At 35.2% G+C, this 19,534-nt stretch overlaps 1 protein-coding gene across 16 annotated transcripts in view; it reads left to right on the plus strand.

Annotated features, from left to right (window-relative positions):
- The window catches only part of SLC4A10 (solute carrier family 4 member 10), a 377,604-nt gene that overhangs the window by 320,174 nt on the left and 37,896 nt on the right, over positions 1 to 19,534 (plus strand). For all 16 annotated transcript variants that reach the window (XM_007965141.3, XM_007965143.3, XM_007965144.3 and 13 more), the window contains one exon: positions 14,669 to 14,774. In XM_007965141.3, the coding sequence (XP_007963332.1) occupies positions 14,669 to 14,774 (106 nt within the window). The remainder of the gene's footprint in view (positions 1 to 14,668; positions 14,775 to 19,534) is intronic.

Raw genomic sequence — 19,534 nt, forward strand, 5'->3', positions numbered from 1 at the left:
TCATAAAAGTATTGTCCCTATATTATTTAAATAGTCATCTTAATAGTAGCAATTTAATTAAATGATTAATAATACAAGAATAAGTAAACTATGTTGTATCCCTTACAAATAATGGCTCTGAAGGGTAATGTAGCAATAGGAAAATGCTTGCATTATAGTGCTATGTAAAAAAAGAATAAAAATATTGTATGCTCATAAAAATATGTTGAAAATATTCATAAGAACTACTGAAAGAAGTATACCAAAAATTTGTAACAACTATGGTAGAAAGACTATGAGAGATACCTTTTTCTTTTTTATATTATAAACATTCTGTAGTGTGGTTTTATTATTGCAATTAAAAATATGTTCTGAAATAGAAAAAGAATAATCATAAAAACACATTTGGCTTCTATGGATAGATCCTGATTCTCTGATTGTATGTTTTGTATTAATACCTGACTTGGTATATAGCACTCTGGGAGATAATCAAGTCAATAAAGAGACCTGAAAAAAATGAATCACAAACCATAACTGTTTAGTGCACACAGGAAGGTACTGTTAATAACTACAGAGGCAAAAGGAGAGCATCTGCAACCTAAAGACTAAAATTAGTAATAACGTTGAAGGGAGTTCTACCAAATTATGTTTTGCAGAAAACAGCCTCAGGCCCTTCTTGTGTAAAGAAGACAGATTACTTCCATTAGCCTTGAAACAAAAGCAAAGACTTCTGGATGAGGGCATTTAATTATAATGTTTATGTAATCACTCTGTAGCCATTTATATAAACAAGATCGCTTAGAGCACTGCTTTTCTGTGGGCAGTAAAGGGTAGGAAAGGATGTATTTTGTAAAAAGTGTATTTTAAGCCAAATAATTCAGCACCATGAGTGAAAATTATTGGCGTATTATACTGGTATTTTTAAACATGTAGAGAAGTGCAGATACAACCCTTTTTCTGCTTTATGATTGTTGGACTTTTCAGTCTATGAGCTTGTGATAGTAACAATAATAAATAACCAAAATGAAATATCTAACAATTAATCTCTATTTACTTATATCAGGGCCCCATTCTAGGGGCTTTTATGTATATTAATTCATTTAGTTTTATAATAACCCCATGAGGTTGATTATTATCATTATCTTCACTTTATACACAAGGAAACTAAAACACAGAGTGTTTAAATGACTTGTCCAAGGTTGCTTAGCTAAATGCTTGGATTTAAACGAACATAGGAAATCTGGCTGGAGACCTCAGTGTTCTAAGCACACACTATGCTATGCATCTAAAGAAATTTTTTGCATTAATACTCCATCTTATTGCCAGAGTCACTAGAAATTATTTTCAATGAGAATAACAAAAAAGCTGTTCCAAACTCATTTTCTATCTCCTCACAGTGCTATTTCCATTTTTCTTTTCTCTTTCTTTCCTTTTTTTTTTCTTTTTCATTTCTCTTCTTTGGCTTTTTGTAGTTTTAGAAATAAGTTCATCAATACAGAGGAAAGACAGGATAATGGAATTTTTTTTCTCATGTTTTTCTTAATTGATTTATTTAGCGTATCTATTTTTGATGTTTAAGAACATAAGAAGTAAGTAGTCAGAAGTCTTCTTTGAGCCACCAAGAGTTGGGACAGAGATGTCAAACATTGTTACACAATTGGGCAGCCTCTGAGAACTGTTTGCTGAGATTTTAGATGTCAGAGGTGGAGACTCAAGAAAGAACAATAATTTGCTTGGGTATACGTGATATCTGTGATTTTATACATATATAGATACAAATATATCTTTAACTTATTTATTTTTAAATTTGAATTTATGTATTTATGGCATATATAAAACTTGTATATTAAAATGTATTTTCCACTTTGGAATTGATTTGTAGGTGAGTAATGTCATAACCTAGTGATAGCTTTGACAGGGAGGCATGTAGGTAACTAACGTCCACTTGTAGACTCAACTCTTCAAAAAATGTCTCTCCTATGACATTTGTACATCAAATTTCTAACTTAGCATTTTCAAAAAGTCACTGTTAAAATGTAAGCACACTACTAGGAATGGAGTAACACATGCCGTTGTACTCACTAACACAGTATAACCACTTTGGAAAGCAGAGACCATGTTCTCGAGGGAGTGGTAAAGCAAAGTGAATGGAGAAGTCATATCATCAGGTTTCGATGGGGTTATAGGAAACTGGACAGTGGGGCTGAGGAAAATGGGGATGGTGTAGTTTTCATGCTAGGAGGGCAGAGCTACAGGTGTTTTGGAAGAATATCTTATAGAGGAGAGGTCTTGAAAGTGGAAGCTAGCAGAACTACACGGTGAAATGTAGATTACTTCATTTGTTCTGGAGTCATCTCACTTTTCTGGCCATCTTGATAGAAATGGCACCAAGTCACATATTGAGGCAGCATGTAATACCTAAAAGAGTAGGTGTTTCAGGTTGGGACAGACCTGGATTCAAGTCTACTTCTATCAGTGTAGCCTTGGATAAGTTATCAAACATTTAGTTCCTCCCATCTATAAAATGTAGCAATTAAACTATTAGACTAGAAAATCTACTATATTCCATGCATATAGTGACTATATGCATACCATATCTATATGCATAGATATACAGTAGCTATAGAAAACATATATGTATGTATATACACATATACATTTGTACATGGAGGTATTCACATTATCTACTATAGTGCTATCTTTCTCCCTCGTTATGTTACTTCTGCAAGAAACTTGCCATATTTTCTTTATTTTATATTTTAGTTTCTTATATATATATTTACTTTTAACAAATTTTCAAAATATGCAAATAACTTTCCGTTAAACTATAGTACTAGCCCTTTTATTTCTGAGGTAAACTAACTGACCATCTTAGGGAATTCTTTTTTGTTAGCTACCCAAAAAATAGGATGTTTGCCACTTAATAAACAGATTCAGACAATATATTACTAATTTACTTCAGTGAGAAAGAGACTCTTGCTCCTGGTGAATGATATTACACAATTTGTTTTGTTTTGTTGATAGCACTACTGTGCAATGGTCACCTGTGATACAATTATTTGAATTCATGACAATGATGGGTTAGGAACTGAGGCAGATCCACTGTGCTTCTTTATGTTCAGATGTTTTGAATCAGAATTCTAGGACTATATCTATGTGCCTAGGCAAATATATAAAATAATTATTCCATTATTCCACTAACAGCTTAAACACGTGTTATAATTCTAACAGACTTTAGAGAGCATATGGCAGTTTCAACAAGTCCAACATATTTTTACGTGCACCTAAGCTAGGGACCCCTGACCAATGAGTTGAACATCATCTATCAGGATGCTCCTGATAGATGACAGATCTTCAACCAGCTAGCTCTCCAGGCCATTTCTGCTTCCTCAATTCCACATGTGTAATTAGTTGGGATTCCCAGTCGGGAGGCAAAGGCAGGTAGCATTTTGGGCCCTCCCTTTACTGTGCTCAGTTCAGTTTGTTCATGGAAACATCTCCAAGGATCTTAAAACTTTAAGAAAATGGAAAATATCTCCTCCTCACAAAGTTAGAAGCCCTGAACCTGAGCCTTTAGAGATTTATTTTTACATTTGTTTTCAAATTCTCACAATTTATACAGAAAAAAAAATCAGAGTATCCATCCTGGGTTTTAACTTTTTTATTTATTGCCGTAGTATTATATATCAATAATATTTATAAGAAGGAAGTCGTTAATACATATTTGTTATCTAAGTATAATTTGAGACACTATATAAATCTTTTAGTTTGTGGGTTAGTTCTGTACCCTGTCATCTCCTAAGCTACCTGGTCTTCTTGGAATAATAAATATACATACCTGTTGGGACCAAGATCTATAGTTTCACAATATTCATAGCCATCTGGTTCTGCTACAGGGTAAATTTAGACTGGGAAAAAGACAATAAATTAAGTAAGAGAACCTTCCTTTGTTTAACCTACCTCCCAAAGGCTCCATTTGTAAAGAGTACAGACCAGAAATCACATGCCCTACTGGATTCTTTCCATGGGAAAAACCTGTGCTGAGCTTTAGTTTCTTCATTTTTTAAACAGAACAAAAATCTCTCCTACCACTCATAGGAGTGATCTGCAGATTTAATGCAATTATGTCAAAGTAGTTTTTAACCTATAAAACACAAAGTTGTATGATTGTTAGTTTGTATTGAACATCCACGAAACTCTAGGAATAGTACTAGAAGCTTTACCATTATATATAGAATGGTGTCTCTTTTAATTCTCAACAAATCCTGCCCAGTTGTTATAATTATACTTACTGAATAAATTATATTAATTTATATTATAATTATATTAGTTATATAATGAATTCATAGAAACTCAGGGGTTAGGTGATTTGCTAAGATCAATAGCTAGAAAGGGGCAGAATCAGTATTCAACTCAATATTACCTCCTAATGGAAGTAATTCAGTGTTACTGAGTATTACTAATTATAGAAGTAATACTTTTCCTTTCTACTCAGAGCTAACACAACAGCATTATCTAATGTTGTTAAATGGTAGGTGGCATTAAAAATGGTAGGTAAGACTAAGAAAGGAGGGAAATCACTGAATAACCTGCCCTTCCAGCAAAGTTGACGAAGTAGATAAGATCTCTGGTAAGATCTAATCTTCATCTCATTCTGCCACATGTTTTTGTTTTGTTTTTTAAGACGTATCTCGCTCTATCGCCTAAGCTGGAGTGCAGTGGCACAATCTTTGCCCACTGCAACCTCTGCTTCCTGGTTCAAGCAATTCTTCTGCCTCAGCCTCCTGAGTAGCTGGGATTACAAATGTGCGCCACCACTCCTGGCTAATTTTTGTGTTTTCAGTAGAAAGGGGATTTCACCAGAAAGGGGATTTCACCATGTTGACCAGGCTGGTCTCCACATGTTTTTAATTGAAGCCCCTGTGTTCTCAGTATCCTGAGATGATTGGCTGATTGGTTCTTGCCACAGTCATTGGCTTCAGCTGCTATTCTGGCCTGGACATCATCCTGTGCATGTTGAAGACAGGATTCTGGCCTAGTTTCTTTCAGGGACTTTCTACCACAGAATGACCAAAGGTGATGTTGGGAACAAAATACCTATACATTTCATCCAGTTGCAAATAATCAACTCCAGCATCTGGAGTTACTTGGTACCTAAATTGACCAGGTTGCTGTTGAGGATGAATGGGCCAGTCTTACAGCTAAACACAATGATACTGGTTCCCAGGAGCCAAGCATCACCCCAATCCATCCTTTTTTATTTATTTTAAAAATGTGTTAATACTTTTTAAATCTTTAAGCAATGACTGATTTTCTTTTAAATGAGGATTGTTATCCCCCAGGATACATCAGAGTAAAAGCATAAGATGGTGCTTTAAAAAAATTAATTTAGAATCAGTTATGTCTTCAGTTTACTAATCCACTATTCAAATGAGTAGAACTTACAATTTGCTCTGGTTTTGTTACTTGGGTGGGTAACATAACTTAGAAGAACTGACAGTGATTTTGCTAAAATATAAAAATGGGATAGTTTTAAATCTCTACAGATGTGACCCTTGGTAGTAATATAAAGGAGATCAAAGGACTAATGTGTTTGTTCCCAAGCTATCTTCAAATAAAATTGTTTTATAGATGTTATAAAAGTACACATACATACACTTTATGCACACACACATGCATTTCATGTATATATCCACTATAATGCTAGTTCTCTCTTATTATGATACTCCTGCCAGAAATTTGCCATATTTTCCCTATTTTGCATTTTAGTTTCCTTTTTATCATTAATAAATATACTTACACTAGGTTTTCAGAGTATGAAATTGTTTTCCCATCAAGCTCTTATGGTGTTGGGCCTTTTTTTCTGAGAAAAAAAGTAACAGAGAAATCAATTTGGGAGAGTCTTCCCATTAAGGGAATATACTACTAGTGAACTGGCTTACAGACTGAGGTTGGTAGGTTCGGATATGTACGAGCAGAACAGTAGCAAGACATTTGAGGACCTATGATCCTTGCTTGTTCACCTAATGCTTTTTACCTAACACTGCCACTACTGTGAAACCAAAGCAAGACATTCGGAACAAGACATTGCAGACCCAGTTGACACTTTGAAGGAGGCTGCTACCATGGGTATAATCTATAAGCCTCCATTTGGAGCAGGATTCAAGATCAATATGGAGACATTAGATTCTACTTTTTAAAATAAGCACTCATCTCATTTCAGACTATGGACATGCTACTGAGCTTTACTATCCTTAGTTCTTAGTCTAGTACCTGGGTATCTTTATTAAGTATGAAAGGTTATTTCCATTAGGACTTGCCTCTGAGTCCCAAATTGGCACTCACTATCGGGATCATGGAGGAAAATGCAACTTTTACATGGATGATGACATGGATTAGGCATCTGTGGTGGTTCTAGAAGTTCAGGATTCACCTGATCTGCCTCCTACTTCTCTTCGGAAAAATGCAAAGTATAGGATCTTTCTACCACAATTCTTTACTACTGTAAGGAATTTGGTCCACTGACTCTGCAAAAGACCTCTCAGTGTTGAAGTACTTTTCTTTAATGCCATTTCTTGAGAGTTGGAGCTACAGTTGCTCTAGTTGTGTCTAGGTCTGATTTTTTCTCCCCCTACTCCTTGAGCCCCTGATAACCACCATTCTACTTTCTATTTCCATGAGTTCAATCTTTTTAGATTCCCCATATTCGTGAGATCACAAGGTATTGGTCTTTCTGTGCCTGGCTTATTCCACTTAACATAATGTCCTTGAAATTCATCCAAATTGTCAAAATGACAGAATTTTGTTCCTTTTTAAGCCTGAAAAGTATTCCACAATGTATATATATGACTTATCTCTCTTTTTCTTTCCTGCCTGTTTTTCTTTCTTTCTTCTTTCTTTCCTTCTTTCTTTCTTTCTTTCTTTCTTTCTTTCTTTCTTTCTTTCTTTCTTTCTTTCTTTCTTTCTTTCTTTCTTTCTTTTTCTTTTTCTTTCTTTCTCACTTCCTTTCCTTTCATTTTCCTTTCTTTCTTCCTTCCTTCCTTGCTTCCTTCCTTCCTTCCTTCCTTCCAGTTGTCCCAACACCATTTATTGAAGAGACTGTCCTTTCCTCACTGTATGCTGTCAACATCTTTGTTGAAAATCATTTGACCTTAAATACATAGATTTATTTCTGGGTTATCTATTCTGTTCACTGGTCTCTGTGTCTATTTTTATGCCAGTACCATGCTGCCTTGTTTACTACAGCTTTGTGGTATATTTTGAAGTTCGATATTGTGATACCACCAGGTTTGTTCTTTTCACTCGAGATTTATTTGGCTATTTAGAGTTTTTTGTGGTTATACAAAGTTTAGGATTGCTTGTTTCTATTTTTGTAAAAAATGTCATTGGCATTTTGACAGGGATTATATTGAATCTGTTGATAGCTTTGGTTAGTATGGACATTTTAAATATCAGTTATTCCAATCCATAAACAGAGGATATTTTTCCTTTTATTTGTGTCCTCTACAATTATTTGATCAATGTTTTATAGTTTTCAGTGTACAGGTCTTTCACCTCCTTTGGATTAAGTTTATTCCTAAGTATTTTAAATTTATTTTGGTAACTATTGCAAATAGGATTGTTTTCTTGATTTCTTTTTCAGATAGTTTGTTGTTAGGGTATTAAAGTGCTACTGATTGTTATGTGCAAATAGGGATAATTTTATTTCTTTCTTTCCAATTTGGATGCCCTTTATTTCTTTCTTTTGCCTAATGGCTATGACTAGAACTTCCAGTACAATGTTGACTAAAAGTGGCAAGAGTAGGCATTCTTGTTTTATTCCTGATCTTGGAGGAAAACCTTTCAACTTTTCACCATTGAGTAAGATATTAGCTGTGGGTTTATCACATGTGGTCTTTATTGTGTTGGGGTACTTTCCTTCTATATTTACTTTTTGAGAGTTTCTATCATGAAAGAATGTTGAATTTTGTCAAATGCTTTTTCTGTGTATGTAGAGATGATCATATGGTTTTTGTTCTTTATTCTGTTAATGTAGTGTATCACATTTATAGATTTGTAAATGCTGAATCATCCTTGCATCCCTGGGATAAATCTCACTTGATCATAATGAATTATTCTTTTACTGTGTTGTTGCATTTAATTTGCTAGTATATTTTGAAGGTTTTTGCATTTATGTTCACCAGGGATATTGACTTGTAATATTTTCTTGCAGTGTTCTTGTCTGGCTTTTGTATCATTGTAATGCTTTCCTCATAAAATGAGTTTGGATGTACTTCTCTTCTTCAATTTTTTGAAAGAGTTTCAGAGAAACTGGTGTTAGTTCTTCATTAAATGGTTGATGATTTCAGCACTGAAGCCATCAGGTCATGGGCTTTTCTTTCTTGGGAGAGGCTTTTGGTAATTGATTCAGTCTCCTTACTTATTGGTCTGTTCAGATCTTCTGTTTCTTCCTGATTCAACCTTAGTAGGTTATATGTGTCTAGGAATTTATCCATTTTGTCTAGGTTATTCAATATGTTGGATCTATAATCCTTTGCATTTCTGTACTGTGTTTTAATGTCTCCTCTTTCATTCCTGATTTTATTTATTTGACTCTTCTCTCCTTTATTCTTGGTCTAGCTCAAGATTTGTTGATTTTGTTATTATTTCAAAACACCAACCTTTAGCTGAGCTGTTCTACTGTTAGATAGAATAGAATAGAACATTCTATTTCAACAATAGAATGTTGAACAGTTCTATTGTTTTTCTACTTTGTATTTCACTTATTTCTGCTCTAATTATTATTTTCCTCCTTTTAATAACTCTGTACTTAGTTTCTCCTTATTTTGTGTGTCTGAAGGTACAATGTTATAGGTTGTTTGAGATCTTTCTCCCTTTTTGATGTAAGTGTTTATTGCCATGAGCTTTCCTCTTAGAACTCTTATTGCTGCAATCCACAAAAGTATTTGTTTTTGGCAAGTTGTGTTTCCATTTTCATTTGTCTCAATACATTGTCAAATTTATCTTTTAACTTCTTCATTGTCCCACTGGTTGTTGAGGAGTATGTTGCTTAATTTGCATATATTTCTGCATGTTCTAAAATTCTTCCTGTATTGATTTCTAGTCTCATACCATTGTGTTAAAAAAAAAAAAAAGATACTCGATATGATTTAAAGTATCATTTCAGTTAATGATCTGGACCTTAAATGACAGCAGCATAATCAATGTTAATCACAAACCAAAGGCTATTTAGTGTTATTATTTTAATATGCAGTATACTTACTAGGGCCCCCAGCACTCAGTCTGCACAGTCTGGGCCCTGCCTGTCTCAGATCCATACCCCATCTCTTCCTCCACCCCTTCTGTTTCAGCCACATTAACGCTGTTTGCTCTCTCTAGTTCCCCACCCTCACTGCCATGCCCACACTATGCCTTACCAAATTCTGTTCCTCTTTTAGATCTGTTTTCCTTGAACACCCAGACTCAAGGTGTGGATGCCTGTTTGTTTATCTTTTTAGTAGCCCAGACTTCTTTATAGTACATTTTACAGATGTATTCAAATAATTGTGTAATTGGCTACTTAATATTTTTCTCCTGCATTTAAAGAAAGACCCAAGATTATATCTGTCTTATCCAACACTACACTTAGCATGGTATATTGCATGACAATCATTAACTTTTTCTTGAGTTAATTAAGCATTGTGCATAATGCCTAGATGCCTAAGCTCTCAATGTTACCAAACACGTGGAACAAAACTTACTGCAATCTAGGTTCCCCTGAAAGCACAGCCTAAAGTGGAGGCTTACTTGAAGGTTACTCTGTCTTAAGGAGGAGAAGTAAAGAACAGGGAGTTATTGTTATAGACTGAATTTTTCTCCATACCCCACCCACATTCATATGTTGAAGCCCTGTTGACTAAAGAAAAAAAAAATCAAGCTTTTAAAGTTTCAGGCCAGGTACCTTGGCTCTTGCCTGTAATCCCAGCACTTTGGGAGGCTGAAGCAGGCAGATTGCTTGAGGCCAGGAGTTGGAGACCAGCTGGCAACATGACAAAACCCCATCCTGTACTAAAAATACAAAAATTACCCAGGCATGGTGGCGATCATCTGCAGTCCTAGCTATTTGGGAAGCTGAGGCACGAGAATCGCTTGAACCTGGGAGGAGGAGGTTGAAGTGAACTGAGATCATGCCACTGCACTCCAGACTGGGAGACAGAGAGAGACCCTGTCTCCAAAATTAATTAGTTACATTTTTAAAAGTTAGCTTTATTTGGAAGTCTGAGGACTATGGACCAAGGCCTATTGCCTGGGATCAGTTCTGTCAGACTGTTCCAATGCAGCAATTGAGTTCACAGTTTATATACAAATGGTGAAGATTCATTACATGCAAAATCGCATCAGAGGTTGTGTATAATAGTTGATATTTATAGATTATTATTATAGATTATAATTATAGATTATAGACTATTATCTATAATAGTATTTATTATATAATAAATATAAGAATTATTATATAATTTATATTATTATCGATAATAATAATCTATAACCTATAACATGCTAGGCTGCCTTCTGCTGTTGAAAATAATCCAAATATCTTGGGCATATAATTCTCATTGAGGAGGGCATGGTATGTACAAAAGAAATATTCAACTGGTTTTCCCATGATTGCAAACTTTTCAAACTTTTAGAAGAGAAAAAAAGAGACAAAGCAAATATAAGAGAGATTTTGAGATAATTTGTACACTCTGAAATGAGAAAACAAACTTAGGGCTGACACAAGAAGAACTAATTATTTTTTTCAAGTACATTTTATTGTTATCAAAATAGTCCATACACATCCTGGGGGAAAAAAACCCCACAAATAGTACAGGAAGATTATAATTAAAAGCACCAGTTCACTCAAAGGCAACATTTTTAATAAAGTTTTTTTTAAAATTATTTTTAGTGATCCCTCTAAATTTCTAAATAATATGCTTATATTTTTATTTCTTGTTTTACCAATGTTAAGTGTGACAAATTTACTTTTTGCTCTTATAAATATGGATTTAGCTAATTTTTATTTTATTTTATTTTATTTTGAGACCGGTCTCGCTCTGTCGCCAGGGAGAGTGTGCAGTGGTGCAGTCTCTGCTCACTGCAACCTCTGCCTCTTGGGTTCAAGTGCTTCTCCCTCCTGAGCCTGAGCCTCCTGAGTAGCTGGGAGTACAGGCGCTTGCCACCACACTCCATTAATTTTTGTATTTTTAGTAGAGACAGGATTTCACCATGTTGGCCAGGATGGTCTCTATCTCTTGACCTTGTGATCCGCCTGCCTCTGCCTCCCAAAGTGCTGGGATTACAGGCTCGAGCCACTGCACCTGACCGGATTTAGCTAATTTTCTACACTCATCCCCAGCCTTCCTCTTCACTCTACCTCCCTTTTCAATATGATAATATCACATCTTAAGTTCCATCATCCCTGTAACCTCTGTAGCTATAAATAAATAGCCACAAATAACATATGTAGATTTCCATTTCTGATTCTATCAGCCATAGGTAACTCTCTTTACATTCTACTTTGTAAGAGGAGATGAATAATTCTCACTTTTCCTCCCAATATTCTCTTCGCCTTCTACATCCCCACCCCCGGCTCTATTGTAATGGCTATTAACATATGTTATTTTGTAACCATGGGTATGTGTTAAGTAATTTGCCTAAAGATTGATTCTAAAAAATTTAAAAATGTAGAAATCTTTATGTAATTATAATTATGTAAGTATTATTTACTGTAGAACCAAGTAATGTGCAGTGCTTCCCTCTCCATGGCTCCAGTGTCATGACTTCTGTAGCACTTTACAAATAATGTTATGAGTATATACTTCCAGAATGGTGGTATAAGAAGCTCGGCAGACCCTCTCCCCAGTGAAACAACTGTACTGGTTAAAGTAATTTTAAAAGGCAATCATGAAAAGTCTGGAAATTTTCTTAAGGGTATACAGCAAATGAAGAAACATTTATTCCAAAAAGTGTACTAAATCTTGGTAAGAACAATGAGTCCGAGGCACTTGAGTCACAACCCACTTCCCTTCCTCTCCTCCCAGCTCAGCATGACAGAAGCTTAACTCTGGGCAAGTTTGGCCAAGAACACAGGGCTTCCTCAGCTTCCAGTTGAGGCCAACTGTATGTTCCCAAGAGGAGAAGGCTGACAGCATTTCTTGTCTCTCTTCACCCTTCCCCTCCAGAAGCTAAATTCTGGCTAGATGAATCCAAGAGATTGGGGCTTCCTTCTCTCACCCAGCTCCTACCCGTAGGGTGGCGGTTCAACCTCAGGCCTGAGACACTGAGAATAGTATGGGTTCTCAATTATTAATGAGGCTCTGATTATTGCCCATGCTCAGCTCCCTGCTCCTAAAGCAGGGGAGTCACTTACAGAGGAACACAATGCTGTCCCCATCCCTAGTTCTGAAGCCATGCATCCGAGATTTTCCCCAGTGGGAGCACTGAAGCTCTTTGCAAAGGAACTAACTTTATTTGAAGCAGAGTAAAGGGAAGTTCAAGATAAAGGTATTCTCACAAATAATGTAAGTTCTGGTGGAAAGCAATTAAGAGGAGGTTGGTAGCTTCATGAAAGAAAAGCTAAACTAGATCAGCTAGTGTATGAGAGAGAATCAGGAAAAGAGATAGCTAAGAAGAACCCTCCTGGGTCAGAACAAACCTCAAGCACTGACCACAGCAGGCAGGGCACCGTGGCTTACACCTGTAATCCCAGCACTTTGGGAGGCTGAGGTGAGAGGATTACTTGAGCTCAGGAGTTTGAGATTAGGCTGGGTAACATAACAAGACCCTGTCTATATTTTAAAAATAAAAAACAAGAGGCTACTGCAGCAAACAGGCTGGAATTTAATTGGAGCAGACCCCCAGAGCAATTTATGTCCCAGGACATTGTAAAAAACAACAGAACAATCTAGAACAGAATAGCTGGATATATGTGATAAGCCTTAGAGCAACCACTAAGAAAATAACTCGAAAAATACATAGTGAAGGAAAGAAAACAACAATGTTCCTAACTTCACAATCAAATGAATTCTCCTTTTCAACATTTCACCAGAGGCTCAAAATCATTCCACGTTTAAATTTTTTTTTCTTTTTATAATGTCTACTGAAAAAGTAGCAAAATCTACTGAGGAGAGCTTTATTTCTAAAAGGGGGTATCACAACCTGCAAGTGGGAAATGGAGCCTCTGGTTAAAACTGAAAAGCAGGTGCTTCGAAGGAGGAAAAATGAAACAGGAATTCATACTGAATGGATTGGTTTAGCATACATATTCAATCGACTATAGGAGGAGCTATGAATATTCATGAAGGGGCACACGTGTAGTAAGCTAACATGTCTGTTACATATGTCCCATGTTCACTTCGTGGTGGAAACAACATTTAAATGTACTAAAATTAAGCTCTATATGTCAAAAGGTGAAGCAGAGGACATGAAGGGACTCAGCATGCAGTCTCCATAAACTGGCCAGAACCACTCCATGTTCAGTGGTCTCTTATCAGGAAGGAATGCTAGCCAGTTGCTGTGTCGAAACTACAAAAAGCAAGGGGCAGTGTAACATGGTTGATTGAAATCAGCCATGGAGCAAGTCTTTCAGAAGAGCTTGTTTCTGTTTAACCCTTAGGAATGAAAGCCTACTGGTGGTTAGCAAGATAGGGGGTGTAACTGGGTGTGGCTGACCTACTGTTCCGTCATGGACAGGAGCTCAGTTTTTAAGGTTTCTCTGGGGTCTCCAAGTGAGCCTCCCTGGGGAATCCTCCAATTTCCCTAGTGAGAGCAAGAACCATATCTGTCTGTACTGCCCAACTCAGGTTTGTTTGTTTGTTTGTTTGTTTGTTTGTTTGCAGTAATAGACAATAACTATTTAAAGAATGAATAAGTGGTGGTAAAGTGAAACAGACTAAGTTCCTGATGTAGAAGGCAGAAGACTGTTGCTTAGGCAGACCAAGTAGAAACTATATGATATTTTTCTATAGTAATAACCTTAGAAATGGCAATTCGGTTCTATAGTACAATTAATATCACTAAAAGAATGGTCCAATGAACTTACAAGTTATGTGGTGTATGTGGGTTAATCTGGGAGACCAACCACCATTTATTAAATTCTTCTATACAAAAATGCTTTCTGAAGGGCAAATAGCAAGTTTAGAAATGAATTTTTGGAAAACAAACTGTAAATTAAAGTTCACTTCTAAGGCTATTAATTTGTGGGTATCTTTGTCTATATCTTCTTCTCATTGATTTATCCTCAGTTACCTAGAGTTCTCCCTTCAGCCAACCTTAATTTTGTATTATATGCCAGTTATAAATGATCTTCGGAATATGAATTAAATACCCCCTTTAATTTTAATTGATATGATTTTACAATATTAACTACATAGTGACAGTAGATTTGGATATTTATCATTTTTCTATTTGACTTATAATTTAGGGCCAAATGGGTGTCTTAAGGAGCTCTCATTCCAGGAAACACTGTAGAGTAGTCTAGTATCCTAACAGTCCATCCTTCTTGATTTTTGAAAATAGTCTGTTGTGGAGTAGTTCAGGATAACCTAACTACTTGTCTGTCAAATAGAGGAATGCTGTGACTGGAGAAAATGGAGCCATTATACATTATTCTTTGGTACAGTCACAAAAAGCTACTTATTTCACAAAAGACACTATTTTGCCTTTTCAGGTGTAACTGTGTGGAACCGCATAATCCCAGCAATGATACATTGAAGGAATGGAGGGAATCCAATATTTCTGCCTCTGACATAATATGGGAGAATCTAACTGTGTCAGTAAGTAAAACATTGAAAATTAAGTCATACCTAAGAGGTTTTGTTGACATCGTGACTCAATTATTGCCATTACAGTAAAATTTGTTTGAATGCATAATATTATAAAACTAATAGTTGTGTTTGAATTTTAATTTCATCATTTCAGATGCTCATCAGTAAACTGGGGTTATCTTTCATTATTAAGGTTGTTGTAATAGAAGACCAGAATTGCTCAAAAAGCTCATTTATACAGAATGATGTGACTGAGATGGACTGAAAGCACATTAAATATGAGTGGTGTTGACCTAAATGAAACCATATGGCAGAACTAAGTCTGCCTTCTGTGTAAAGAACTCAGAATGCTCTTACTTTACTCTGTAATGCTGCTCCAGCTGTTCCAGATCTGCTGGGGGGAAGGGGATGTTTCTAATATTCTAGTGTCAATACTAAAGTCTTTGGGAGGAACAAATATCACTTTTCTTCACAAAATTCCGGCACCTCCCTCAACAAGATATTTCTTTTTTCCATTTTGTTGTTATCTCCCACTCAAGAAAGGGCATGGCAACATATTTTTCACCTATAACAGTTAAATCCTGTGCCATTGTCTTACTTCCTTTGGCGTTTCTCTGCTTTGTAATTTCTTTCTTTTCATACCTGCATTTCTCTATTTTTCTGAATCTATTATAATGTCTGTGCCTCTTTACCTATCAATATTTGCATTCTATACTTCTGGTTCAATAAAATCTTGTAATTTGAAAATGTGTTCTGCTTTTAATAAGTATTAAAATCTGAGTAGCCCTACTTTCTTTTCTACTCTTCCCAGTTACAAACATTACAGGTTCAAACCTTCTGCCACTTTACCTACCCATATAGGCTCAAATTTTATTATGACTATCAGCAAAAAACTATATGAGTTCTATTCTATTTGATCAAATGCATACTATTTTAGTAAATGGTCCAGTTAGGGAACATAGAAATCTTTTTTGTTGTACAGATATTATAAAACTCTAAACATGATTCTTGTAAAGAGCATATGATCTATTGACTATTTTCTTGATTTTCTCTATTGAACATGTTCTTTCAAAATTGAAATCAAATTACTTACTCTTTATTTAAAATTCTATCTTGGCCTATATTTTACTACTTCTATTCTTACCCTAATTGTATTCTGTAGAATAAACCTTCAGTTACTCTTGTTGTTTTGTTATTGTTAACATTTATTCAGTTCCACCTATTTTTTCCTAGAAAAATAACATCGCCAGGCTGCTTCCACTCAAAGAGCCATTTTAACTGAACAATAAAAGAGTTGATGAGCTGATCAAGAAAAAAAATGCTATAGTTATTCAGAATTTAGACATGGGGTCATGATTAATGAAATCAGTAGTGGGTCTTCTGTCTACATTTTCTTTGGTAGACTATATTATGTTTACAGAGCCTCTTGATGTCTTCTTCAATATGAAAACCCAAATGATCCCATCTCTAAGTTATATAACATGATAGTTTTTCTATATGTATTTTGTGTTATGTGAATAATTTAATACTAAATAATAATATTCATTCTATGTGTTAGAAACTTCTGAATTTTTAGAGTTCTAAGAAGCAGACATACAGCACAGTTATCAGGCTAGCTGTGAGTTAGATACCGTAAGTTTTAAGGTCAAGTAGAATAGTGAAAAATATTTTACAATTGAAGCAAACACAGCATTGTGGGGTTGTTGGTTTTTTTCTCTTTGTCATTTTAAAAAGTTTTGTACTAGGTGCTAACATTCAGGCAGAAATTTTCATATTATTTTTCATTAGTTAAAAGCAGTTTTTGCAATGGATAATTGCTAATCTTGACCAGAAACAGTCTTTATCACCAGAGGGAATACTATATAAGGAAAACAATCTTGTAATGTTTAAGTAAAAAAAAAGACCATTAAAATTTTTGTCTAATTTTTATGCTGACTTTTTCCTGAATATGTTCATACTGTCATCAAAAATATTTTATTAATAAAGCACTGAACTAGTGGCTTTTATAACTAATTTTGTTAAAATAGTGATATAACATTTAATTTACATATTATTTATTTGGCAGGTCCTGTAATGTTTCATTGAGTTGTTACATATCTCATGAATTATAATTTATACCTTGCCAACTCAGCAAGGGCAAAGAACTTTAGCTTTCTTTGATTCTCCCAAACTGCTCTATGCATAGTAAGTGTTAAACATTTGATAAAAGTACTTAATGTCTGTTTTGAAACAGTTTCATCTTACTATTTAATGCAAATATTTATGGCAAGCTAGAGTACTTAAGTGTGTATATATATGATCTCAAAAATCAGCCTTTATAGGAAATCCTTAGGCACGATTTAAAATATTCATAAGCAGTTAACCAGCGTTTGGTGTTTTGTTGCCTGAATTACATATTTAGCTTGTACATATATAAGGGGCAGGACACTAATGCCAACTTTAATTTCTTATTTCATCTAACTTAATTTTTGCCAACTTATAGAATTGCTGAAACTTAGAATGTGTTTGAAGAGTAATTAGTAGAAATCAGTTTGTCAACAAGCATTTTTTGAGTACCCATTGTAACTGAAACCATATGTTAGACTCAAAAGAAGAGAGCAGGATTTGGATTTGGTTTTCATTTCTAAATTTCAGGACTTACTCTGTGTGTATGTGTGCATGTATGTATGTGTGCATGTGTGTGTGCCTCCGTGTGTGTGTTGGGGATACAATTCGTATAAAACTGAAAATAAATGTTGAATTTAGCAGGTCACAATTTTTCTTTTTTAAAGTTAGCATTTTGTTTACCCCCAAAGAGAAAATAAATAACATTTTTAAATATGCTTTAAATTAATGTAACTAGGCAGGCCATTGGCAAATTATAGAGTGTAAGACAGCTAAGGGATCCTTTAAATGTCATCTATGTTCTTAAGAATTGAGAACAAGATCCCACCAAATGACTTTTATACCTGTAGAAATGACAAAAGATGCTCACAAATTTATAGATAATGTGTTTATCATGGAACTTTTAGCTCCTTTTTCTATGTAACCATTTTGCTACCCATTATATTGCTTAATAATTGCTCTGCTAGCATTTCTGGACAGGTGCAGAAGAGGAAGAAAAACACAAGGATTTATTTTTGCCACCTTATCTATTTTTACAGCATTTTGAAAGAAGGAAAATTAAAACTTTAATTAAGGCCTGGGGGATTTTTCTGTGGTTTTTCAATTAGCCAAGTTGCTGTGCTCTGCATTAGCTTAACATGAATAATTGGAATTTAACTTTGCCTATTAAGGAAGATGTTTGCAGTTAAATTAGAAAAGGGGGCCGGGCGCGGTGGCTCAAGCCTGTAATCCCAGCACTTTGGGAGGCCGAGACGGGCGGATCACGAGGTCAGGAGATCGAGACCATCCTGGCTAACACGGTGAAACCCCGTCTCTACTAAAAATACAAAAAACTAAGCCGGGCGAGGTGGCGGGCGCCTGTAGTCCCAGCTACTCCGGAGGCTGAGGCAGGAGAATGGCGTAAAAAACCCGGGAGGCGGAGCTTGCAGTGAGCTGAGATCCGGCCACTGCAGTCCAGCCCGGGCTACAGAGCAAGACTCCGTCTCAAAAAAAAAAAAAAAAAAAAGAAAAGAAAAGGGGACAGATTCTTTAAGACAATGATAAGGTATATTAACTATATTTCTCAAGACTCTCAGGCTTAGGGTAACTAGCAACTCCAAGTAGATTTTACTAGTTGTTTTTCAGATGACAGGGTAGCTATTTGTGATTTATTCTACAATCTTTGGAATGTATTTACTTTTTGCTCTACAAGGATTTCAGGCCTGAAGTTAGGCAGACTCTGTGTTTGTGGTCAATCTATGAGTTTATATTTTTATCCAAGATCTCTCTGCAATTCAATTTATGTTCAGGGCAAGAATATCTCAAGGACTAATGAGATCACTGGATCATTTAAACCATTATTTCCTGTTTTGAAATGTAAAAATACTTTAGTAATCTAATTTTTAAAAAGATAAACCAAAGTAAGTTTAAAATAATTTTTTTTCTTTCAAAATATTTGTTTGAAATGCTGTTTTTCCTGGAGAAAAAAAATTTTTTTGACTTTGCTGCCACCTCATGGCTAAGGCAGTAATTAGAAATAATTCTTCAGGCTCTTACAGAACTACAGTTGCAGAAGAAAAAATAACCCATGGAGAAGTCATAGTAAATATGAGCTTTGCCTTGCTCACGTAGTAATTTTATCTCATTTGTTCTTTAATCCAAGTTCGATAGTCCCATCTTTGACTTACAATTTCATTTCAGTCATTGTATGTCATAGTTTTCTTGTTGCCTTTCTCATCTTTCTTGACAGCTTTTGGACTAGATAATTCTACAAAACATTGTTCTCTGTCAATAAGCAATAATAATCTCACTGCAGAAGTCGTGTTTGTATCACAGCTCTGCGGCTGCCCACCAGTGGTGAGGCCACAACGAATTATTTAACCCCTCTATGCCTCAGTTTCCTCAGACATGGAATATAAATAATAACATGAACCTATTTTATGGGATTGGTGTGAAAAGTAATTTAAATGATGTATTTAAATAGCTGGGCATAGTGTCTGACCTTAGTAACCAATCACTATTACGTATGTCATATTTTCAATACTTCTGGTGTTAGGAACTTAGTAGGTATTAGATTTAATGCACATTAATTAATTGGTAAATCAATTAGTTTTGTACATTTAAATTTAAAAAGTGGTTCATGTTCAAATTTTTCATAAACCTTTGATATTTCTCACCACCCATCC

The sequence above is a fragment of the Chlorocebus sabaeus genome, chromosome 10, assembly GCF_047675955.1.
Source record: "Chlorocebus sabaeus isolate Y175 chromosome 10, mChlSab1.0.hap1, whole genome shotgun sequence".
Classification (NCBI taxonomy): domain Eukaryota; kingdom Metazoa; phylum Chordata; class Mammalia; order Primates; family Cercopithecidae; genus Chlorocebus; species Chlorocebus sabaeus.